This window comes from Encephalitozoon intestinalis, chromosome X, assembly GCF_000146465.1.
Source record: "Encephalitozoon intestinalis ATCC 50506 chromosome X, complete sequence".
Taxonomy (NCBI): domain Eukaryota; kingdom Fungi; phylum Microsporidia; family Unikaryonidae; genus Encephalitozoon; species Encephalitozoon intestinalis.
This window is the reverse complement of record NC_014424.1, coordinates 56,886-80,940: the sequence shown is the minus strand read 5'-3', so window position 1 is coordinate 80,940 and position 24,055 is coordinate 56,886. Positions and strand designations below refer to the sequence as shown.

General features: G+C 42.2%; 13 protein-coding genes across 13 annotated transcripts; 7 read left to right on the top strand and 6 right to left on the bottom strand.

Moving 5' to 3' along the window:
* Window positions 1–17: 17 nt before the first annotated feature.
* Eint_100630 (HrpA-like helicase) lies at window positions 18–2,402 on the bottom strand (the record flags this gene model as incomplete). The annotated part of the gene is made up of 1 exon (XM_003073703.1): window positions 18–2,402. One exon carries the CDS (start codon window positions 2,400–2,402, stop codon window positions 18–20), a length of 2,385 nt encoding a protein of 794 aa, XP_003073749.1.
* Window positions 2,403–2,496: 94 nt separating this feature from the next.
* Window positions 2,497–3,027, bottom strand: Eint_100620 (ribosome biogenesis protein NIP7; the record flags this gene model as incomplete). Its single annotated transcript, XM_003073702.1, has 1 exon — window positions 2,497–3,027. One exon carries the CDS (start codon window positions 3,025–3,027, stop codon window positions 2,497–2,499), a length of 531 nt encoding a protein of 176 aa, XP_003073748.1.
* Window positions 3,028–3,077: 50 nt separating this feature from the next.
* Eint_100610 (histone acetyltransferase) lies at window positions 3,078–4,211 on the top strand (the record flags this gene model as incomplete). Its single annotated transcript, XM_003073701.1, has 1 exon — window positions 3,078–4,211. One exon carries the CDS (start codon window positions 3,078–3,080, stop codon window positions 4,209–4,211), a length of 1,134 nt encoding a protein of 377 aa, XP_003073747.1.
* A 4-nt stretch (window positions 4,212–4,215) lies between these two features.
* Window positions 4,216–5,100, bottom strand: Eint_100600 (uncharacterized protein; the record flags this gene model as incomplete). The annotated part of the gene is made up of 1 exon (XM_003073700.2): window positions 4,216–5,100. The coding sequence occupies one exon, from the start codon at window positions 5,098–5,100 to the stop codon at window positions 4,216–4,218; it is 885 nt and encodes a 294-aa protein (XP_003073746.2).
* Window positions 5,101–5,159: 59 nt separating this feature from the next.
* Eint_100590 (dynein heavy chain) lies at window positions 5,160–6,626 on the top strand (the record flags this gene model as incomplete). The annotated part of the gene is made up of 1 exon (XM_003073699.1): window positions 5,160–6,626. The coding sequence occupies one exon, from the start codon at window positions 5,160–5,162 to the stop codon at window positions 6,624–6,626; it is 1,467 nt and encodes a 488-aa protein (XP_003073745.1).
* Window positions 6,627–6,648: 22 nt separating this feature from the next.
* Window positions 6,649–14,592, top strand: Eint_100580 (dynein heavy chain; the record flags this gene model as incomplete). The annotated part of the gene is made up of 1 exon (XM_003073698.1): window positions 6,649–14,592. The coding sequence occupies one exon, from the start codon at window positions 6,649–6,651 to the stop codon at window positions 14,590–14,592; it is 7,944 nt and encodes a 2,647-aa protein (XP_003073744.1).
* A 22-nt stretch (window positions 14,593–14,614) lies between these two features.
* On the bottom strand, window positions 14,615–14,821 carry Eint_100575 (uncharacterized protein; the record flags this gene model as incomplete). Its single annotated transcript, XM_009163639.1, has 1 exon — window positions 14,615–14,821. The coding sequence occupies one exon, from the start codon at window positions 14,819–14,821 to the stop codon at window positions 14,615–14,617; it is 207 nt and encodes a 68-aa protein (XP_009161903.1).
* Window positions 14,822–14,840: 19 nt separating this feature from the next.
* Window positions 14,841–16,376, top strand: Eint_100570 (T complex protein 1 subunit eta; the record flags this gene model as incomplete). Its single annotated transcript, XM_003073697.1, has 1 exon — window positions 14,841–16,376. One exon carries the CDS (start codon window positions 14,841–14,843, stop codon window positions 16,374–16,376), a length of 1,536 nt encoding a protein of 511 aa, XP_003073743.1.
* A 92-nt stretch (window positions 16,377–16,468) lies between these two features.
* Window positions 16,469–19,288, top strand: Eint_100560 (nonsense-mediated mRNA decay protein 5; the record flags this gene model as incomplete). The annotated part of the gene is made up of 1 exon (XM_003073696.1): window positions 16,469–19,288. The coding sequence occupies one exon, from the start codon at window positions 16,469–16,471 to the stop codon at window positions 19,286–19,288; it is 2,820 nt and encodes a 939-aa protein (XP_003073742.1).
* Window positions 19,289–19,347: 59 nt separating this feature from the next.
* On the bottom strand, window positions 19,348–19,842 carry Eint_100550 (uncharacterized protein; the record flags this gene model as incomplete). Its single annotated transcript, XM_003073695.1, has 1 exon — window positions 19,348–19,842. One exon carries the CDS (start codon window positions 19,840–19,842, stop codon window positions 19,348–19,350), a length of 495 nt encoding a protein of 164 aa, XP_003073741.1.
* A 50-nt stretch (window positions 19,843–19,892) lies between these two features.
* On the bottom strand, window positions 19,893–21,611 carry Eint_100540 (DNA replication factor A protein 1; the record flags this gene model as incomplete). Its single annotated transcript, XM_003073694.1, has 1 exon — window positions 19,893–21,611. One exon carries the CDS (start codon window positions 21,609–21,611, stop codon window positions 19,893–19,895), a length of 1,719 nt encoding a protein of 572 aa, XP_003073740.1.
* Window positions 21,612–21,708: 97 nt separating this feature from the next.
* Eint_100530 (phosphatidyl inositol-3-kinase) lies at window positions 21,709–23,040 on the top strand (the record flags this gene model as incomplete). Its single annotated transcript, XM_003073693.1, has 1 exon — window positions 21,709–23,040. One exon carries the CDS (start codon window positions 21,709–21,711, stop codon window positions 23,038–23,040), a length of 1,332 nt encoding a protein of 443 aa, XP_003073739.1.
* A 28-nt stretch (window positions 23,041–23,068) lies between these two features.
* Window positions 23,069–23,998, top strand: Eint_100520 (uncharacterized protein; the record flags this gene model as incomplete). Its single annotated transcript, XM_003073692.1, has 1 exon — window positions 23,069–23,998. One exon carries the CDS (start codon window positions 23,069–23,071, stop codon window positions 23,996–23,998), a length of 930 nt encoding a protein of 309 aa, XP_003073738.1.
* Window positions 23,999–24,055: the final 57 nt, after the last annotated feature.

Sequence of the window (24,055 nt, the reverse complement as noted above, 5' to 3'; positions counted from 1 at the left end):
GAAGAAAACTTTGGATTTTAAAACCAGCTTTCCTCGACAATGGTGATGTTTTTCATATATAGCTTCCCTTTGCTAGAAACCAGGCTCCCAAAGACAACAAAGTCCCCGCTTTCAACCGAGACGCTATCCCTCGATGGAGAGACTTCTTCTTTTTGAAAGAAATGAGTGCCGGATAAAGGCATGGCTAGGTGATCTGCAAATCCTCGATATATTATGTTTCTTATTCGGGAACATGTGTCCGGAGTCAAGTTTAGGGACCCAACTTTGTCCACTGTACCACCAGTGATTTTTGCCAGGTGTGTTATCATCTTCATCGCCTCAACTGCTGTTGTATAGCCCAGGCCCATTTCTGTGCAAAACGACTTTCTATTTCTACTCTTCAAGAAATCATTGTAGATTCCCAGAAGAACTAGAAGATCGCTTTTGGAGCCTTCAAAATACTTTCCGTTGCTGTGGTTCCTCCTCACTTCGATACCCAAGGAAATCAAGCTGACAAGAACAAGGATTTCAGTAAATATATCCTCAAATCCCTGTGCGCAAAGCAGTCTTGCCAGCCTAGGTTCTACAGGATACATCGACATCTTCTTCCCCAGCTCTGTTAACCTTAGGTTTCCATCAATTGCACCCAGTGCTTGGAGGCGCATAGTGGCACTAGCTATGGATTTCTTTTCAGGCCTGGAGAGAAACGGAAATCCATAAACATTTCCAATTCCCAGAGACAGAAGGCCGAGCACTACTCCATCAAGAGGTTCTCTCAAAATCTGCGGCTCCATACACTCAAAGAACTTCTCATAAGCCTTTCCAGAATACAGTCGGTAGCATATTCCAGGCCCGGTTCTCCCAGCTCTTCCCATTCTTTGGGTTGCGCTTGACTTCGTAATAAAGTCGACAGAGTATCTTGTAATTCCCTCGGAGTCAACCATCCGGTTCTTGACTTTCCCCGAATCAACCACAAAGACAATGTCTGGTATTGTAATACTGGTTTCTGCAACATTGGTGGCAAGTATTACCTTCCTATTCGGAGTTTTTTTAAACACAAGCTCCTGCTCCGCTCGAGAGAGAGATGAATGGAGAGGGAGAGCAGTCAAATCCATTCCAGAACCTTCCAGCCTACTCTTGAGCTGATATATCTCTTGCTTGCTGCTAAGAAAAACAAGAATTGAAGCAGACTTGTCGTTGGAAACGGCAGAGCCAATCACATCCGACCTTTCTCCATTCATCTTTCTTCTCTTTCCAGAGTCGGATCCAGAAAGAATTATCTTTCTTATTCTTTCATATGCTGCATTCAGATAGTCCATTTCGGTCCTTTCCTCATAGAACGTGTTCACCTGGAATCCCTTCTCAGGACATCTAAAGACAGTAATGTCTCCAAGGAATGCTTTGAATTCATCCACATCTCCGGTGGCACTCATCAGAACTAGCTTAAGCTCATTTCCTCTTTCCTTTCTTATCTTCATGATCCGAGGAATCATAGAGACTAGGAGGTCGATGTTAGTGCTTCTTTCATGAACCTCATCAATGATGATGACAGAATACTTTGACAAGAGAAAATCCTCTTGTATTTCTCTTAGTAGTACTCCGTCCGTCATTACTTTGATCTTGGTTTCAGAAGTAACCGACGACTCGTACCGGATTTTGTATCCACAAATATCCTCATTAGCTTCTTCGTTGATCCTTCCGGATATCGAGACTGCCGATATTCTTCTTGGCTGTGTAACACCTATCATTCCATATGTCCCCAACCCCCCTTCATAGAGAAACTGTGGAATTTGGGTTGTCTTCCCGCATCCAGTTGCTCCCGTAATAAATACTATCGAGGAGTTCCGGACTGTAAATATGATTTCCGCCTTCTCGTAGTAAATCGGCAATGTCTTTCTGTACTCTTCGATGTCTTCCCGTCGGTTTTCAAGAGTCTTTGTCTCATACTCTTTGGATACATCTTTTCCTGTCTCTTCAGAAATGTAGGTATTTCTGTCTTCAGAAACAGAATCTCCAGTGCCGTCTTCACACTCCGAAGACTCTTTATCCTCGGAAAATACCATGGCATTCTTGGCTTCTTCTTGGATGTTTCTTGCGTGGGTATCCCACAAATACATATCCATTGCCTCCTCCTCATTCGAGTCTTTCATGGTTTCACATCCAACATCCATCGCCTTGGTTTGTAAAGAATGGCCTACCTCATTTTCTGAGGAAGATGGAGAGTCTTCTGAGACTGACAACGAGATGTCTTCAGAATCACTCCGGACCTCTTCCAGCTTCCTCTTTTCAGACTTTTCTTGTTCCTTTCTATCCTCCTCAGGCCTACATAATGCAGCTATCTGTGCATACAGCTCATCTCTATTCCTCTGCCTCTTTTTCTTTTCCAAATACTTTTTCAGAAGTCTCTCCTTCTTTCCAGACATAACACTCGGGACTATTCCGTCCAGGGAGAAATAATCGTAAAAACAGACATATGCATTTCCTCAGAGGAATTCAGTAAAAGAAACGTTTATATGATTATATTTTTTCTTCGTTACGGACATACTCTCCTGTATCCGACTGTCTTAGAAGGACAAGTGCATGTCCCTTTGCTGCAGAGTAAGCCTGAGGCGTCAAGGAAGTAATCCCAAACCCAAGAGGAACATCATGCTGATTGAATACAAAGACTCCTGCATTGATGGGAATTCCCTCAGAGCTCCGGAATATATGAGATTTCAGAGAGTTGTTTCCATACACATAATTCATTTCTGCACTGCTCTTGATCCAGACCTTGTGTATGGCCCACTTGGAGAGAAGGTTCAAAGACGATATTCCCAGCCGGAAGTTCCCATTCTTGGTAAACTTCCCTATCACCGTCCCTGCCATGATGAGATTTTTCCTGGATATCATAGATGTTGCCGCTTTCATCTTTTCCGAAAGGAGCATGACACGCTGGTTGTGCAAAAAGAGCTTTTCTTCTCCAGAAAGAATCCTGTTGACATTGTCGCCAATGAAAAACTTAAGCTTCTTGAGGACCTTCTCCTCCTCTTCCTGTTTTAAATCCCTCATCTGGAGGGAAGAGTTGATTTCCTAAAAATTTGCATGGAAGCCACCAGCCTATGAAGCTCGAGGATGTTTGTATAGGATTCAAAGTTCCAGTCAAGAAGATTGTGGATGGGGCCGAAGAAGTATTCAAAGCAGAGGTTCTTGGGACAAGAACAACCAACTCCAGGCTTGAGTTCTATGTCCATTATGTGGAGCTGAACAGAAGGCTTGATGAGTGGATAGACTCGTCGATGGTTGACCTCAGCGACCCTTCTCAGGTGGAGATTCCTAAGAAAAAGAAGTCGGAAAAGACAAAGACCGAGAAGTCGAGAAGAGACTCGGAAAAGGAGGATGGAGGAGGGGATGAAGAGCCTAAGCTGGAGAAGCCGCCTCAGGATGAAGAGTTCAAGATGAAGAACGTCAAGAAGATCATGCTTCGGAATTATCTTGTGGATGCATGGTATTTCTCGCCATATCCAAAGGCAATAGCCGAGAACGACGTGGTTTACATATGCGAGTTCTGTCTTTACTATTTTGGGACAATGGACAGCCTGACTCAGCATGCAAGGCAATGCAAGCTTCGCCATCCTCCCGGAAGAGAGATATACCGGGACGGAGACTTAAGTTTTTTTGAATGCGACGGGCACATACAGAAAAACTACTGTAGGAACTTATCTCTACTTTCAAAGCTGTTTTTGGATCACAAGTCGCTCTATTACGATATAGATGTATTTATGTTTTATGTGCTCTGCAGGCTGGAAGACAACGGATACCAGATAGTGGGATACTTCTCAAAGGAAAAGGTGTCTGAGCAGGGATACAATCTTGCATGCATCTTGACCCTTCCTTTTGAGCAAAGAAAGGGATATGGGAGAGTCCTGATCGACTTCTCATACCTACTCAGCAAAAGAGAAAATGTGATTTCCGGGCCTGAAAAGCCTCTGAGTGATCTTGGGCTTCTTAGCTACAGAGCATATTGGATGGAGGTTGTTGTAGAGTATCTTTCAAGACACGACAAAGCAAGCATCAACGAGATATCCAAAGAAACTCACATATCTGAGGACGACATAGTAGGTACTCTTTCTGCATACAAGATGTTGAGAATAAGTGGAAACGAATTTATTTTCACATACAGCGAAAAGCAGTTGCAGAAAGCTCAGAGGTCCAGGGACCGATGTGTAAAAGGATCCCTGCTTAAACTGTATTAAGGTGTTAGCTCTCGAGTTGTATTTTGATAAAAATATTTTCTTTGGATTTTGTCCATTCCAGCATGTATAATTCTTTCTTCCCATTGAAATAGCTTAAGTCAAGATCCGACCCGATTCCTCCAAACATCACAAGGAGGTAGGTGATGAGAAGCGCCTTTTTTCTGTCTGGCATTTCTGCAGCAATTATTCCAGTAACTTCCTGGGAAACTCTTGCTCTTATGTCTTCCATCAGATTACTTGTCATTTCACCGCTCATAACGAGTGTGGGAAGCCCTTTCTCCTTGTAGTGTTTGTATGATGACAGCCTTTTCAGGTCTTCCTCATCCTTCTCATAGAGGCTTTTGAAGATCTCCAGGCCCATCTCCACCTTTATATTCAGGGCATAAGACCTCATTAGCTCCTTGCTAACCCTCACATGGAACCTCTTCGAAAATAGACCATTCAGTGATCTGTAAAAGACCCCATCCGAACCAGTTGTTATTCTTTCCACAGAATCGCTTTTTATGTCCACATCCCCATTTCCTATGTCAATGTAAACATCGGTATCCCAGGCAGAACTTTCCGAAAAGTCGTTTGCCAACACTTTTTTGTAGCAATACTCGGCGACTAGGATGTTCTCCAAGTCTTTGTAGTTCACCTTTTCCCAAACGAGCTTGCTGAGAATTTCTATCTTTTTATCTCTTGTTAGAGAAATCAGCTTGGATATCCTCCAGGAGACAAATAGCAAGAGATCCTCCTGAGAGATTTCCCAGACAGTAGTTTCGGGAATGGTCAATGCTTCTCTTATTTCCCCCATCGACCCTACGATGAAAGAGTCCATTTCAGAAATGAGCCGATCTCTTTCATTGATGCAGTTTTCTCTTTCCTTTCTTAGCATGTGGATGTCCATAACTAGGGCTCTTCCATCAATTGTTAAGGTTCTCATATCTTTGCTCTTCTGACCCTCCAATGGACACAAACAATACACTTTGCGATGAGATAGACAGAATTGTGGACAAATTGAAGTCTACTACGGATTTTCATAAATGTATCTCGGATAGTAATGGACATTCCTATGAATGTAAAGAGAAATCCCAGGTCGGAGCAGACTGTATAGTCAATCACAGGAAGGATGGGCTTCTCATACTCAAAGGCTCATGTGAATTCATGGTAGATGCAATGTCGAACTTCGTAATACCAGCCACCATGTCTAGGATTAAAAAGAAGGGTGTATCTGTGGCTGTAGAGAAGGCTCTCCGGTTGTTAGAGCATCATGCCCTGCATCTCAGCAAAGCCGTAAGTGAAGAAGATAAGAAAGAAAAGATCTATCTTAGCATGGAAACCCAGGAAATGGATCGGCTTTATAGGAAGCATGGTGAGGAGCTTCAGAATGGGCTTGACCCCGAAAGGTTTCTTTCTAGTGGTGAGCTGGAGCTTATTCATAGGAATGTGGAACAGTGGACCAGCTGCATAAGAGGACTTCATGAGTCCGTAGGATTCAAAAGAAGTGGGTTTCATGAGGAAAAGACCTTCTGGAGCAAATTCTATATGGAGATGTGCTATATAAGAGAATTCGGAAAGTCCGAAGTATTTGGATTTGTTCATGATGTTTTGAAGAGGAGTAAAAGGTTTGTTTCTGCAGCAACCCTAGAGAGCTTGATGTTATCAAACAAGTACTTCGAACTTGGAAGAGGGCTTCATGGCTTCTATGAGGGCATGGACTTTAAGGGAGTTTATTTTCCAAGGAGCTTGGACGAGTTCAAGGACTCTACAGTTAGTGCTATAAAGGAAATCGGCAGAAGAATTGGAAGACAGTCGAAGATGGCTCGAAAACTGATTCTTTCCCAGATGGATAGACTAGTTTGGCTAATAATCGACAAGGTGCATGAGAACCTATCGATTGGGTGGCTTAAGTGTTGTGAAGAACTACTTTTATGCTCTATAGAGAGTATGTGCTCACTTACTGTTTCTAGGGAGGGCGAGGAATCTGAGGCCATGTCCTTAGAGTCGTCATTGTTCTATGAATTCAGGGGAGGAGAGGAGTTGGCCAAATTTCACTCCGAATTCAAAGACATCAAGAAAATCCTTCTCTTTTCTTGGTCGTTCAAGGGACTTGGAGCAGTTGTTCCTAAGTTACTGAAGAGTTCTCCAGAAAAGGCTGCCCATGAAATAAGATACAGAAGCCTGCTACAAGAAATGATATCTGAGATTGGAGATCCTGACTTGAGGCCTGTGGTAGGATGGATGAAGAAAGATCTCTTCAACATTAAGGCTAGACTAGAAGTTGTATTTGACCAACAGGAGGGGTTTGTCTCCGATGTTTTCAACGAGGCTTTCGAAAGGATTTGCGACATAGACTCTGATATCCTGGAGGAAGGCGAGAAAGAAAGAAACCGAAGTTCTGGGGGTATTATTGCCACAGGAGGATGGAGATAAGTTTCACAAGCTATGCAAGGTCATGAAAATGTTCTCCATCTTCAACCTGTTCGAGATTTTCGCAAGAAAAACAGTTAACAATAGGATGATGATTGTCAGATACCTAGACTCTATTGTAAAGTCATGTCCTCCATCTCTGGATGACAATTTCTGTAATAAGCTATCTAGACTGTTCATGTTTCACGACATGTTTGGAGAAGTCTGGAAGATTCTAGATCTATTTTTTGGGCAGGATTATGACGGGATAGTGCAGCTGTGGGAGATCCGAAGGATGAAAAAGAGCATAGAAAGACAGGTAAGTGACACAATATATGAGTGGGAAAATTCCGTGCTTTCTGATGGATTTTCCTGGGGAAGAATAGTGAGCATTAGTAGGGAAGCCGATGGAAACAGGAAGTTCAAGGTGTCACCTGAGCCTACCATTCTAAAGAGGCTGGATGAGTACATGACTATTGTATCTCTGGAGGGTGTTAGGTCTCGGATTTCTCAACCTATCCATGAGACAATGGCTTTAGCATTAGAGGCTAGATCTATTTACACAAGAATTGATGATGGATGCAGGAGAATCAACAGGATATTGGAGGATGTGCGTGAAGACCTAGATCTGTTTCACAAGGAGATAGATTTGGTGTTTGGATCAATGGAAAAGATCTTGATGCTGCGATGGAAGGATGCAAAGGACTTCCAAGACATAGAAGAGATCGACGACAGAGTTCGGGAGCTTGAGAACAGGGTTTACACCTACAGATTCCTTTTAAAAAAGATAGCCAAGGAGGAAATGAAAGCAATATTTTCCAAACAAATCCAGAAGCAGATGCTGTTTTCTCTCGACAGCGAGACTTACTTGGAGTTTTTTAAGTTTTACGAAAAGAGCATTGTAGTGCGAGGGATAAATAGGTCTATGAGCAGAGTGTTCCTACAATATCTTGAATCTGTACTGGAGGCCTTAGAAGCAGGAGACAGCAGTCTGTTTTCCTCAAAACATAGGCTTAAGAAAGAAATTGTAAAGATCGAAGGATGTGGGAATGGTGTGGAGCATTGTTTTGAACCTCCTCTTTCTGAGTACTTTAAGATTTTGGAGAAGATATTTCCTTCGGAAGGAGAAGGATATTTCTTTGAAAAGGTTCTTCAAAGGCTCAGGCCAGGCCAGGAAATAAGGTCTAAAGTGGAAAAAATAATTGGAATGGTTGTGGCAAATTATGAAACCTGCACAAGAATATTGGAGTTGATTCCGACTTGGGACCTTCCTTTGGGGCTTTACGAAAGGTTTCTGAGAGTCCGGGATTCGCAAAGAAGTGTCGAGATGTTTGTTAAGAATACAATTCCATTTTTTACCTTTGAACATACTATGGATGCTTCAGAACAAGCGAGGTTGTTTGAGACGGTATGCGATGAAGTTTGCAGGTTTGTAAGTGCAGAAAACTCCAGAGTCTACGATATGCTAGCTGCAAGGAAGGATATGGTTGGGGGCATGGGAGATTCTGGATCCCAAGAAAGCAGTATGGAGAGAAGAGATCTGCTTGAGGGAATATCCAATTCCATACTGGTTGATGAATATCTCCGGTCCGAGGAATTTCGAATTCTTGAAGAGTTGAATGGGGCCGTCATTGAGTATGGACTGGAAAGACCAAGCGTGGCCATTGAGACTGTCCGGAGTGAAAGGGATAGTGCTCTAGAAGCAAACAGGGAAGCCTTGAACTTATTTCTAAATGATATTCCGTTTGGCATCATAAAGTCAAGACGAGAGGCCTTGGTCTCTGAGATTCGAGATTTTGGGGAAAAGATAGACAATGCAGCCAAGGAAAGAGACGGACTAATGTTTTGGCCTATGTTTAAATCTCTTAAGACAAGATACGAAGAGCTTGAAGAGAAAATCAAAAGATTCAACAAGATTCTTGGTATTGTGGATTATCCTTTGATTTGCAGTTCCTTACAAGAAAGAATAGGAGGATTGGATGCTGAGTGGGCCACCTTTAGTAGGTTTGAGACTATCCTCAAGAAGTATGAGTCCCAAAAAGTATGTGATGTAGATGTGGAGCAACTTTCCTCTTTTCTAAAGTCCATTGATGTATCTCTATTCCATGCAGAATATTATAAGGAGTTTCAGAGTAAGATAAAATACTATATATCTGGGTTGGATTGTCTACAGCATACAAAAAGTCCCTATGTAAAAAAGAAGTACTTTGACACAGAGATGGAGACAAAGGAATTTTTTCTTCTACAGGATAAAGATGAGGTAGAAAAGAGGCTAGCCGATTCAAGGATGGAGTATGAGGTTGAAAGGTATATAGAGAGGGCTAGGGCTGAAATATTCTTAGTGAGTTTGAAGGTGAGGCATCTTCGGAAGGAGGAAGTAGTTATACCAGACTTGAGCCAAGTTGAGGAGAGAGTTAATAAGCTTCTTGTGGAGCATGACTCAATATCGAGGTTCAATGAAAAGAACTTCTTTATAGAGGAGCTTAATGGGATTAAGGAGCGCATGGACGATTGTCTCAGCTTTCTGGCTTGTCTTGAAGAGGTCCAGAGAGGAATAAGGGAGTTCGCAAATGTTTTTTCCACTGATGGATTAGACTTTGAAGCTAAGAAATACTCCATGATAAAAAAAAGATTCCTGGACGTCTTGAATAGATTTAGCACTCCAAGTTCTTCCAGTGGATGGGAGGTTAAGCTTGGGGCTCTTTTACCTCATAAAGATGAGTTTCTCGGTATGAAGAAAGACTTTGACGATATATCGAAAGGTCTCAAAGTATTCCTTAGGAGATGTAGGGAAAGAACACCTAGGCTTTATCTTGTTTCGGACATCGATCTTATACGGGGGCTGAATAGTAGATCCTATTATGTGGAGATGTTGGGAATGATGTTCAACATAGATGGTGTTATTGTCGAAAACGGCAGTATTTTGGGATTTGAAGGTAACGGGGAGACAGTGATGCTTCGCCAGAAGGTACAGATTGACCAAGATATTGGAGGGTTTATGGATACATTTGAAGAAGAGGTCAAGAGAACCCTCAAATCCTGGTTCCACGATGGTCTGGAGAGTCTCAAAGAGGGATGTCCGTCAATTATTTCCGATTTGATTTCCGAGTTTAAGTACTTCAACAAAAGAGATTTTGAAATGACTCCAAAGCTTAGAGTACTAGAAAGGGAGATTGAGAAGCATCCGAATGGAGTGATAAGGCTATATCCAAAACCTGTACTGAAGAGTGGGGAGCTCTTTATGGATTCCACTGAAGAGATAGAGTATGGTTTTGAATACTACCCACCGGTAGACATTGTATTTACACCCTTAGTATGTAGGGTACTTTCAAGTATAGCCATTTCGCTAAAAAGTTTATGTGGGGTGATTCTGTATGGAAGAAGCGGAACAGGAAAGACAGAGTCGGTGAAATACTACTGTAGGCTTATTGGAAAGCCTGTTTTTGTTTTTTGCTGCAACGAAGGGTGTGAGCTTGAAACCTTAAGAAATGTTATTTCGGGGGCAGTTCTTACAGGGTCTTACTTATGTTTTGACGAGTTCAATCGACTGAGTGAAGAGATAATGAGTGGGGCGACTGAGCTGATTCTCCTTAACAAAAATAAGACAAAGTTCTTCCTTACGATGAACATAGGATATAAGGGTCGGTACAGGATGCCTAGAAGCCTAAGAGCCATACTCGGGGAAACAAGAATAGATGCACCAGACATAAAAGACATTATAGACTACTATTGTAAAGAAAGTTCGGAAAAGATCTACAGGCTAATGAGGGAAGTGGAGTCCAAGGCAAGTAAGCAGGATCATTATGATTTTGGGTTAAGAGCAGTAAGAACGATCACAAAGGGAAGAGAAGAGGCGGAGATTATGAGATCGGCAATCTACTTTTATATGGCCTGTCTTGGGCGGGAAGACAAAGCTATATTTGTTAAAGAATTTGAGAAGATTTTTGAAAGGAAAGTGGAGCAGAACCTAGCACACAAAGACATGCTACTATATGGGTTGGAGAACAGGAGAGGAGCTCTTGTCATAGGAGGGAATGGGGCTGGGAAGAGTACATTGATAAAATTAGCAAGAGAGTCCAGAGGAGCGATGTGCTTTTACTACAACCCGAGAAATATAGGGAAGATATTTGGATTCCAAGACAAGGTTACTGGAGAGTGGAAAGATAGCAAGTTTGTTCGAGATCTAAGAAGGAACATGGACAGTAGCAAGGAATGCTGGTTTGTATTTGATGGGATTGCAGAGTCCTTCTGGATTGAAGATTTCAACTCTATATTAGACGAAAATAAGTTACTATGCCTGAGTTCCGGAGAAAGAATTAGGATTCCAGACCACTATAGGTTTGTGTTTGAAAGCACGTCTATGGAGAATATAACACCTGCCACCCTAACCAGGGTGTTTCTTGTTCACATGGAAGAGGACGATCTTTACCAGATAGGGAATCTCCAAAACACTGTTGGGACTGGTATGGACATAAGATACGATGGAAGAAAGGTACCTGTGTTCCCATTTAGAGGTTTGGTGGTAACAGAAGAACAGAGCTTTTATGCAAGGGCAATGGAAGCACTAGTAAAAGACGGTTCAAAAGTCTTTTTCATGCGAGGAGAAGTAGGAGTTGGGAAGAGGTCGTTGGTTGAAGAGGTTTTTAAGGAGAAGGTTGTTGTGATTGAGGGAAACGGATTTGAGACCTCGATGATCGCTCAAAGTCTTGGGGAAGACAAGATAAAGAGAGTAGGAGAAGAGAAGATATATGATTTAAGATCGGTGGTTTACATTGAGGGTTTTGACTGTAGGAATGTAAGTCTGGTGGAGGCAGTTAGGGAATATAACGAGTGTGGAAGAATTGGAGAGATAGAGGTAAAGAACATGGTTTTAATATGTGGAATCAATGAAAAGAAAGGGAATGATGCAATTCGGAACACGGCAGCAGAAAGACTGAGAAGAAAGATAAAGTCTATATTTGTGGAAGAGCCGAGAGATACGGAACTTCTTTTTGAGTCGGAAATCAGAAAAAGATTTGAAGCAACGAAGCATTTCCAGGACTACAAAAGGGTCTTACAGGTGGTGGAGTTTATCTACAAAAACTTCAAAGTCAACCTGAAGGAAATCACCAGCTTTATCAGGACACTAGGGGATCTGTGTATGGAGGAGGGAGATTTGGTTGATCTGATGTACTTTGAAGCAAAGATTTACTTTGGAGAATCAAAGGATTTGGAAGAAGAGATGCAAAGGGCTTTTGGAAGACGTCCTGAAGAGATTGAGTTTAATCTTGAGACTAGAAGGTTCAGAAGGGCAAAGAGATGCAGCGATATTTCCTACGTAGGGTCTATTTTCCACAGAGGGTACAATCTTGTGATTGAAGGAGGTAGGATGTCAGGAAAGCATTGGGTGGTGAGAGAGTGTATGAGACAGATGAAGGAAAATGTAAGGATAGTTAGTAATGAGGACGAAAAGAAGATTGATGGGCAAACTGCTTTTCTTGTAGAGGATGTGTCTTCTCTAAGGAAAGATATATCCAACCAATGTATGATTTTCAAGCTGAAGAGAACAGCTTATTATTCTCTGGACCTACTTAAGATCTATAATATGGTGAGAAGCAAAGACATATCCGATCTGGATATGGTAAAAGAATGCTTTACAACAAATGTTGGTATCAACATTGACTTGGAAAATGAAGGGATTCCTTCGGAAACATCTTCCTTGGCAATGGGAGTCGAGGAAGATGGACATCCATGGGAATGCCAGCATCCCAATGTGGTGACAACTGGTTTCCTCTGTAAAGCAATTGGGTTCGGAATGAGCTTTGCAAGGATTGCAAGAGAGTTCAAGGAAAAGGAATCTAGAAGAAGGAAATTCCTGATAGGGGGGCTGCAGAAGATTGAGGACTTCGGAAAGGAGGCACTAGCCCTAGGGCTTGAATCTTCTCGAAAGAAAAAGGATCTGGAAAAGCTCACGGACAGGCTAGACGGGCAGCTCGAAAAGATCATCAATACCCAGAAACAGTTAGAAAGGGAGAAAGGAGCAATCGGAAACAGGAAGAGAGAAATAGAAGGAGCGTTGATGATGAATCAGAAGAAACAGGAGGTGATAGACAAAAGGCTTAGAGTGGCAAAGACATTACTATCTGAGTCTAGAAGAAGTATAGAGGAACTGCCGAAGAGTAGCTTGTCGGAGATCAGAGTGATGATCAACCCGCCTGAAATAGTTAGAAACACTGTAGAGGCAGTGTATTGGATTGTGGAAGGAGAGACAAAGGGAGGGAGCATTGAATGGAAACAATTGATCCAGTTTATGAAAAGAGAGGATTTTGTTTCTAAGGTTCTGAACTGCAGGAGTACAAAAGTACCTGATGTTCTCGAGAATATGATATCGAATCCTCTGTTCAGCTATGAAAAGGCACAGAAGGCAAGTAGTGCTTGCGGGCCACTCTTTATGTGGGTGATGGCGAGATATAAATATGCCAAGACTATGGAGGAGATTTCTCCTCTGGATCAAGAGATAGCAGTGCTTGGGAAGGAGGTTGAAAAGAGCAGGAAGGAAATAGAGGAGGAGGAAAAGAAGCTTTTACAGATTGAAAAGAAAATTGAGGCAATGAAAGACGAATATAATGCATCGGTTCTTAAGCTTGAGTCTATAAAGAAGGAAATCAAGTCGGCAGATGAAAGAGCTCTCCTGATGGATAAGATTGTAAGAGAGCTATCTGATGAGGTGGAGAAATGGAGAAGAATGAAATACTTGTGTCCTATAAAGTATATTCTCTCGAGCACCGACTGGGTTCTTCATTGCAAAAGAAACGGATTTGTTCATAGCAGTGGCATTTCGGCTCTTACCAGGGCAAGAAGGTTTATCTCGACCAGCCTTGAAGATAAAAACTACAAGCAGGTATTGTCCAACTGCAGCTACTATGGGAACGATGTCATTGTTTATGGATGCGATCGGTTTGACAAGGACGTGTATAGAGCTCTCAAACGGCAGATGGACAATCCACAATACTCTATTATACTGGTATCGAGCACAAAGACAAATCCTTACAAGGAATATACATACAACTGTAGTTTTGTAGAGAGATTTGAGACAGAGGAGTCAGGGAATCTAGAGCGGTTGGAGGAGAGACTTCTTGAACTGATAGTTGAACATGCACCGCTCAATGAAGTCTACGAGCATAAAAAGAAATTGGAGAAGGAAAGAAGCATCAGCAAACAGCATAGCAAAAAGAGAGAGGTATATGAAATTCTTAATCTAGTGTTTGGTAGAAAGAGTAAAATCTTCTTTGAAGCGTATGGAGTACATCTTTCTTTCAGGATTTATAGGGAGTATGTGGAGAACGTGATATATCCCATTCTTGAAAGTAGATTGTGCAGGGACAACTTCGAGAATATGTGGGCTGGTATGGTAGATGCGGATATGAACTTGGTAAGAGATGTGATTTCGAGGAGTGTAGATTCCTTTTACTCAAGCACATTTCCAGACACCAAAGATGAATATGAAGGCTTAATTCATGAAATGTCAAGGCATCCGTTTGACTACACTCTTATAATTGCTTGCGATATCGCAACACACATTATCGAAGAAAAGATGGCGATAACGGCTGTGATATCGGCAGGGCCCAAGGAAAACAATGAGAAGATCTACAGGATGTTGGAAGAGGAGTCTCAGGAAGACAGAACCTACTTGATAAAAAACATACATTTCCTGGGAAGCTGTAAGAAATCTGGAAATAGCAGGCTGATACTCACGATTGAGGAAGGGAAAAAACACTCTTTGATGGAGGATACCAAGGTTGTTTATTGTAAAGGCTATGGAACACAGGAGGGGACTGCCATTGCATCTTTTTCTGGAGGAGATGAAGATCTGGTGAAATTCCATGTGGAAATGTCCAACAGGAATAGCCAATTCGGCCTAAAAGATCTTATGCTCTGTGCCGAGAACATGGGGCACTGCGACAGGGAATACTTGAAGACTATTGTGTACGGAAGTAGGCTTGATGTGTAAATCTGTGTAATAAATCTTGGCTTTATCTGATGAATCTATTAAGAAACCTTGAAAATACAAAATGCTCCTTTTCTTTTATCACTCTTGAAAGATCGACTCTAAAGAGAGAGCCGTGTCTTCTGAGGGGCGTCTGGGACATCTGTTCATCCTCTTTCTTCCTAGGTCTTCTTAGGTATGTCCTTGGCTCGTAACTGGTGAGGAGCTTTTCCTTAGAGCCTTTATCGAGCATAAAAATTTTAGGCCCAGACATGAATCAACTTTTTGTACAGACAGAGAAGATAGCAGACCCTCGAGAAGGAAAGCTCCAGGTTATATCAAACATAGATGTGTGCATGAAGATGGCTGAATTCCTGGAGAGCACTCTAGGACCTTACGGAATGGACAAGCTATTTGCTGGAAAGGAAATAGTGGTAACTAACGATGGGGCAACTATACTCAAGCACATGAAAGTTAATCATCCTGTGGGAAAACTTCTGGTGGCGCTGTCTGAGTCCCAAGACAATGAAGTTGGAGACGGAACAACCAGTGTGATAATTCTAACCACGGAAATATTAAGTTGCTTGAAGCCGTTGATTAAGGACAATTTTGATCTTGAATCCATCAGAGAATGCCTTAGTGAGCTCCGGATGGTGTGTATCGAACATCTAGAAAAGATGAGCATGGATCTGAATGATGAAATGCTCTACAAGCTGGCTGAGACGTGTGTTACCTCCAAGAACATAAGGCATGAAAAGAAGCATTTTTCTCAAATGGTTGTTGATGCAATAAGACAGGCAAGTATAGATGATGTAGACTCGATTGGAGTGAAGAAAGTGCAGGGAGGAAGTATTGGGGATTCGACTGTTGTAAACGGGGTTGCATTTGAGAAGTGCTTTACTTATGCAGGATATGAGCAGCAGCCGAAGAAGATCTTAAATCCAAAAATCCTCTGCTTGAATGTGGAGCTCGAGTGGAAGAGCGAGAGGGACAATGCCGAGATAAGGGTTGGGGGAGTCGAAGAGTATCAGAAAGTTGTTGATGCAGAGTGGGAAATAATCCGTAGGAAGCTGGATGAGATAATAGACAGCGGGGCAAAAGTGGTTCTAAGTTCATTATCGATAGGAGACTACGCCACACAGTACTTTGCAAAGCATGGGATATTCTGTGCAGGAAGAGTTTCCAAGGAAGATCTTAATAGGGTGATTGGGTCGTGCGGAGGAAGGATCCTGGGATCGACAGACTATCTAGAGGAAAGCTTGGGGTCGTGCGGACTCTTTGAAGAGAGACAGTTGGGAAAGTTCAGATACAATTACTTTGAGGGAGGAGGAATGAATGCATGCACGATGATACTCAGGGGACCTGGCCAGGAAGTTCTCGAAGAGATTGGAAGAGCAGTACATGATGCAATGTGTGTTGTTAGAAGTGCCCTGAAGACAGGAAAAGTGGTCACAGGAGGAGGATCCATGGAGATGGAGTTGTCCAAAGTGATTCGAGAGAAGTCGATGGAATACGGTAATAAGAAGGTGTTTGTTGCAAAGGCCATAGGCCAGGCATTTGAAAAAATTCCTCTTCTTCTAGCCAGGAACTTTGGGTTTGATACAATAAGCACAATTCAGGACCTCCGAAAAAGACATGCTAGCGGAAGTCTCTATGAAGGAGTCAGTATCAAAGGGGTTCAAGATATGAAGGCCCTTGGGATATATGAGGCCCTTGAGGTCAAGAAGAACATGATCAAAGCATCCTTCAATGGTGTAGCCTCTATCATTATGATTGACTCGACCATCATGGCCGAGAAGAGCCAATAAAACCATCTCGAACAGTTGAAGTTTTCTTTTTCCGCCTAGGGAGCCGGAAAGGATATCCCAAAAATTTTTCAAAAAATATCTGAGGTGCCCTCATGAGAGAAGAAACACGCCAAATATTTCTGCAGACCATTGATCCGGATTCTGGAAAGAGGAGTGCAGCAGAGTCGATGCTGATGAACTTGGAGAAGCAGCCAAGCTTTGTGATGTCTCTCCCAGATACATGCATGAAGGATTCCGATGCAACAATAAAGAGGGTTGCAACCATCTACTTCAAGAATGCAATAATAAAGCAATGGGGAAGCGATGAGTATTCCGAAGTTCGAAAGTATCTTGTGGAGAATGTATTGGATCTGTTTTTGTATGGAGACGAGATAACTAGAATGGCATACGATGCGATTCTTGTGAATATATTCAATAACGAGAAGTTGAACGACTTGAATGGACTGTTCCAGAAGGCATCGAGCTTCATGAAATCCTCGGACACGAACCACATGTTTACCGCATTGAACATGTACGAAAAGATATTTGATGCAGAGAAGATAAAGTACAATCTTGAGCAAGTTCTTGGGCTTCTGTTTGATACTGCCGGAAAAGATGTTCTGGAAAAAGTGTACGGGTTCCTGGAATCAGGGAATTATAGCATGGTGAAGACAGGAATGATTGTGCTAACCAAGTCCTACGGCTATTACTCCATTCCAGACTTTCTCTCTGCCATAAGTACTTTCTCATATGTATTCAATCTCTCTCTTAGAATTCTAAATCTAAGAGGTACAGACGAGAATCTGCTTGAAAGTAAGAAATGGGCTGCATACTTTATGTACAAGGCTTGCAGCAAAGGAGTCAAGAAGTTCTACAAGAATAACGAGCTTTCTGAATATGTTACAGATGTGAACAGGTTCCAGATGGTGTATGGGACATTCCTGAAGATCATTCAGGAGAGATCGGAACATACAGTTGACATCGAGCTCTATGCCATAGACTTTTTTGTGTTGCTGACATCGGATTCTGAGTTTTTCCGTTACATGGAGCCGAATCTTTCGTATTTTATCTCGGGATATATTCTGCCGCTTTATTCTCTGTCAGATTCAGAGGAAGATGACTTTGAAAACGACCCAGACAAATACTTAAGGGAAAAGTACAACTTCTTTGGTAATGATCTAAGAAACAGTCTAAACACTTTGTTCTGTGAGATTGTGGCAAAGATAAAGCAGAAACAGGAAGCCTTCCAGGGAATTGTTAATTACCTTGTTTCCATCCTTGGAGCATACAAAGAAAGCCCTAGCAGGGAAAATATAAGAATGGCATATGGATCGTTCTTTCTGTTAGCAAACATAAAATCAACTCTGATGAAGAAAGCAAGAAGTGCTCTCGAATACATTATAGCCAACCACGTAATTCCAGCTCTCCAAGGAAGCTCGTTGGTTCTGAAGTCCCAAGCTTGCTATTTTCTATCAACAATAGAAGAGGATCTTCCCATGGGAGACTTGGTGTTTGAGGCTATGACTAACGTGCACAAACTCATGAAATCAAATCACAAAGTCCTGGAGGTAGAGGGGACACTTGCAATGTCGTTTTTCCTGTTCAACGAGACAGCCTCTGAGAAGTTCAAGGAGCTGATTCCAGAGACGGTGGAGTCGATACTGAATCTTTCGAATACATATGATCTGGAGCCCCTGACAATACTGCTTGACTCAATAATTGAGTACTATCCTGAGGAGATATCCAAATATGCACCGGAACTCGTTGGATCGATATCCAGGATTACACTGTCGCATCTTATGAATGAGAATGACTCTGGTGATAACAAGCTGATGGTGGTTTCTGGATTTCTTCGAAGTATGGAAAATCTCATTCTATCTCTTAACCAAAGGTCCCCGGCTCTCAGGCATTCCTATATCAACTCCTATGATGTGATATCCTTCATTTTGAAGGAGGAAAAGGCAGACTTCTACCAGGAGGCCTTGGACATACTCAACGGCTATGTGTTTATGATCAAGGAAATAGAGGGATCGATGTGGGGTCTTTTCCAGATGATTCTGAACCTCCCGATCGATGAAATCACAGTATACTCGTCGGAAATTGCCGATCTAATTGATAACTTCATAACATATGGAAAAGCAACCATAATGGATGCAAACATACTAGGAAGCATCTATTCTGTGGTTTCAAAGCTTTGCTTGTGCAACGAAGAGAACTTCTTTGACGACGACTTCATAGGAGGATGCAGGATTATCGAATCGATTATTCTGAACATAGGAAATGAAGTTCTTTGCAAGGACCCTTCGAGACTGCCCTTCTTCATTTCAGTTGCGGTGTCTGGGGAGAAGATGATTGATGAAAACGGCCCTGCAATGGTTTATGTGCTTGAGTTGATAATGAACTGCTTCATCCTAAGACCGAGAGAGACCATTCAGATTCTTCGAGAGCAGAAGTATCTCCAGGAGTTCTTTGAAAAGCTCTTCAGCCAGAAAAGCAAATTCAAGAGGGTCCATGACAAGAAGATATGCATCCTATTTATAGGTACAATCTGTAGGCTCCAGAGTGGGGATCTTCCTGAGCTTGATGTTAGAAACCTCGGTAAGGCTCTTGTAGCAACTGTTACCTCGCTTCCTGCAGCCATAAGGCTAAGAAACCAGATGAAGGATGATGAGGATGCTGTAGCATCTTCTGTAGACTCGGAAGATGAGGAAGATCTCGATGCAAGCGACATCAGCGGAATGGATATCTTAGAAGAGGATATTTACTTCGAGACTGCCCTGGACCACTTTGAGCCTTTTGGATACATCTCTTCGATACTTTCTTCTCCAGTAGTCGGGTCTTATGCTGAGAAAGTCATTGCAGAAATGACTAGCCATCAAAAGGAATCAATCTCTGCAGTTCTGAATGGAGAAAGAGTTGTGCAGAAAATATGAAGTATTAAAGACCGTTTATTCTGTCTATTTTGGCTGTGTTTGCCTTTAACCACCGGGCTTTAGAAGGTTTTCTTCAAATGGACATTGAACACCCTGGTCCTGTTAAGCAAATCGTCTGCGAGTACATCGAGGTATATAAACGTCTTATTATTTTCTCCATCAACCATGGGTACCTTCCTGAAGTCCATCAGAAACGACCTAACCAAGGACTCGTATTTATGGAACCTCTTTGAAAGTCTTAGATATAAGAGAGAAGCCGCTATGAAACAGACGTTCCCGCGAAACATTTCCATTGAGGAGTTTGAGAGTAGGGGCTCTTCAGGCCTGAAATCCCCCAGATTGGCAGCAATAACATCTTCATCCAAGGAGATAGCTCCCATTTTCTGAACAAGACATAGAAATCGATGGGGTGTATCTCTGACCAGACCTCCTATAGAATCCAAAGACTGGATGCTCCGAATCACATCTGATTGTGTAAGGGACCTCATCTTCTTGAATTCCTCAGATGCAAGTATCTTTTCCCTTGTCATTCTGTTGATCCCTTTGTACTGCATGGGAAGACATAGACAAACCAAAATATCCTTAGCCCACAAGATTTATTCTCCTAAGCCTTTTCAATCGCATCAAGAAGTCGTTTAGATTCTTTTCGGATGTCCAGGGGGCTTGAACTCAGCCCACTGTATCTCATCCTAATCTCATCATTGTAGCTGTCCTGCTTTGACTTGATTCTAAAGAGGTATTCCTTGAAATACATTCCTTTGATCAATGCTTGAAGCTCTGCTGGGGACTCCTCGCTCATCCTCTTCATCTCCTGAGCAGGTATTCCAAAAAAGCTGGCTGCAGCTTCGTCAAAGAGACTCAGCCATACTTGTCCAGTAAAGTCTCCGAGATGCATAGTGACCATGTATCTGTAGTTACAGTCTTCATATGTCATATTGCATCTTTCGCATCTGTAGTTTCCACTGTCCTCCATCACAACCTTTTTGTTGCATCCCTCCCCCTTGCATGATGTATACCAAAGCGCATCTTCTTTCAAAAACATCACCGTTCCTTGAATGGTTGAATATGCCAGCTCATTCTCCTTGACTTCCTGTATTAGTCTTCTTTTTTCCTCTTTTCGAGGGAGAGCAACTTGCATGTCCTTACCGGTCGACTGGTACCAACCTGCAAGCTCATGTGCTTCCGGAATATCTGGGTTGATCACAACCTGGGAGCCTCCTGTAGTTGATATTGAAATTCCGTTAAACTCACTAACCTTTACAGATTTCAGCCCAAGAACTACTCCCCCTTCAATATCCAGCTCTGCCTTTGGCCCCCACAGAGTTAGTCTTACGCTTCCACTTTCATCGACAAGGATTATATCTCTTTTGAGGAGCTCGTTCTGGGTGCTTCTAACCATTACGGTTGAAGGTGCATATACTTCTCTGACAACTCCAATCACATCGCAGTATGCATTTCCAAGCGATAGATCTGAAAGCTTGATGAAGTTGAAGAAGTATCGAGGTGATCCATCGTCGACAGTACACCGAACTTCAGAATTCTTATCCAGAATGATCTCGTAGTCAAATGGATTTGTAGAGTACTGCTTGTTGGCCATCTTAACAGTACCTTTTGAAACAGAATAAACTTTCCCAACTTCAACTATCGGAAAGAATATATCTACGCAGTCGGAAAAGCATATTATCTTCACTTGCGCAGTTCCGTCGGAAATCTCAAAGTTAAAGACCTTTCCCTCTCCCTTCTGATTACTGAATCTTCTTATATCTCCTTTCAACACCACTCTCCCCTTGATCATCCATTTGTTGTGAAATGGATTCAACATGTTTATGGCTGTAAACTCTCCTTCGTCCTTAATGTCTTTTTTCACTCTTTTTTTGTCTTCCTCGTCCAATGCTTTACCATGCTGGTTCCCTCCATCTACACGTTTTTGGATTCCTGGGCTCAGCTGGTTGTCGTTGAAAGACGCATTTCCTGTGCTTATGTTCACAGGCTTTCCGATCTCGACATTGCAGTCCTCGTACTCCTGGATCTCCTGGATATATATATACACACTTCCGTCCTTAGACCTTACACTGAACCTTCCAGGCCTGATGAGACTATATCTACTCACAAGCCCTTTCTCAAAATGGGCTGTAAGCTCACTGGAGAAGATTCCTTTCATGTAGTGTACACCGTCGGAGAGATTGACTCGGTATCTCTGCTTGTCCCCAATGGCAACCGAGAGCTTTCCTAGCGATGTAATCTGGAGAATGGGGTTCTTATACAAAGGATTGGTAGTCTGGCTGTTATAGAGGGCTTCAACCGTTCCTGGCTCAAGTTTCATGGGGGACTTGTCTCTGTAATTGAAATACTTATGCCAACGACCATTGTTTCAGATGCTGATATATACTAATGGTACCAAAACACTTGAGAAATAGATCATGGATCAACTAAGCGGAAGTGCTTTTGAATGCAAGATAGAGAAAGAAGACATTTCTGAGCTTGCTAGAAGTGTTTCCAGGCTTTTAAGCAGAAGTGAGGATGCCGAGAAGATGATTGCAGAGTATTTATGCGTTCAAAAAGTGGGCAGTCTGTATATATACTTCCCCTCGTTGGGAGGGAAGGACCCGGGAGACAACCTATCTGCTGAGCACCAAATAAACAGGTTCTGGAAGATTAGGTTTGAGCTTCATGAGGAGTGCAACGAGTCGAAATATAGAGATGCTGTAAATAGCTTTCTAGCACTGGACTCCAAGTATGGAATATTGGAGAAACTGGAAGGGCAAATGGCCTTGATCAACGAAGTTAGAGGAATCTACAGCATAACTTGCCAAGGATCGCCTAGGAAGACAAAGATAAGAGAGTACAAATTACATGGAGCGTTATGCCTCCATCCAAGGATGGGAAGTATTAGGCACTGTACCTCTCTGTTCAATCCAGATACAGTAGTAAAGGAAATGATTCTTCGAGAGATCAAGATATTTCCCTCATCTACATTTCCAATTCTTGTTCCTTTGAATACAGATAAAGGCATCTCCAGGATCATATACAAGAAGGGAGACGACCTGACAAAGGATCTGTTTGTTCTTGAGACTATAAGATACATATCGGAGTTGGTGGAGATGGATCTGGTAGCATACAAGGTGATTCCATTGAGCAGAGAAGAAGGGATTGTGGAAGTTGTGGACGGGGTAGACTTTACTCAAATAAAGGGGAGAGAAGACTTAGAAAGGTATATTGAAGGAGAAAATGACCCAAGATGGATGCAGAATGCTCAGAAGAAAAGAACATTTGTAGATACTCTCTGTGGATACTCGGTTGCTTGCTATATGATGGGGGTTGGAGATAGAAATCCAGGGAATATGATGGTATCGAGGGATGGAAGATTTTTTCATGTGGATTTTAGCTATGTGTTTGGGAATGATCCAAAGCTCATCTCTCCAAGGATAACAATTGCCAGGCCCATATGCGACTATCTAGTAAACGACGAACTTATCTACCAGGATTTTATTATAAAGTCAGGGGAGGTGTTTCTCCAGATAAGGAGGTCCTGCCAAAAGATCTTTGTTCTATGGTGTGTATTGCTCCAGAACAAAATCTTCCGGTTTGACTTAGAAGAGATTATTACATTTGCAAGAGGAAGATTGAAGATGGAGGTAACCGAGCAAAGGGCGTTAGAACTCTTTGAAAGGGAGGTTAAGGACGCAGTAGGGAGCTTTAAAACATCTATAATGCATCTTGTGAATAGAGTGGGAATGTTCTTGAGAAGATAGATTACAGACTGTGTGGATATAACCCTTGATGGATCTGGAAAAGCTTCTAGGGGCGTTCCGGAGCAGAATGGAGGAGAAAAGGTTTCCCTTTATAACATCATCAATGTTGTCTCTAGGAGTTGGGATTGCTATCCTTGGAAGACCAAATGGGGCCAAAGACAAAAGCATTATGGGATACATTAAACGGGCAAAAGAGAAGGCATGCAGGTTTCTCCAAGATCCAGAGCCAAAAACTCCTGTCTTACCTCCCCAAGAACGACCTAAACCTACAGTTATATTTGATTGTAAGGATTTTCTTATAAAGAAGAGGTTCTCGTTTTTCAACCTTGACTTCCTAGTCACCAAGAGGGCATTTACAGATCTTTTTCTTTTCCATAGTGCTCATATATATGAGCTGGTCCATGTTTCGGAGTCGTCTGTGGGATTTAGCAGGTTTCTGTTGAATAGAATTGATCCCTACGGCTGCATTTCTTATAAGGTGTATTGTAAAGACAAAAAGATGTTTGGCAGCGAGCATCTAAATAGACCACTGGAAAAGGTTGTGGTTATTTCAACAAAAGAAAACGAATATCACAAGGACTTTGATGAAAACCTTCTAAGACTTGAAAAATGGCGAGGAGGCCCTGAATACGGGCTTCTGGATCTTCTGAACTTTCTTCACAATCTTCACTTCACTGGGATAAGTGATTTTCGGGGCACACTAAAATCATACCTAGGAAAGAACTTCTACAGTGCTTTTGAAAGGGTCCAGAAAGGCATATTTGTACAGAGAAATCTGTTTTCCTGGGATGTGGAAAAAAGATACAGAAGCAGAATCAAGGAAATCAATGAGAAAAGAATGAAGGACTTTGAAAAAGCAAAAAAGACCATGGATGCAGATCTCCAAAAGAGAGGTGTGGAAGAGCAAAGTTCTGTTTTGGGTAACCTATTCGATTTGGTTATCAAACTACTTATCTAACGGACTCAAAATAGGAATAAACTATTTTTATAAATTTAGTTTCTTTCCCCGGAGCCA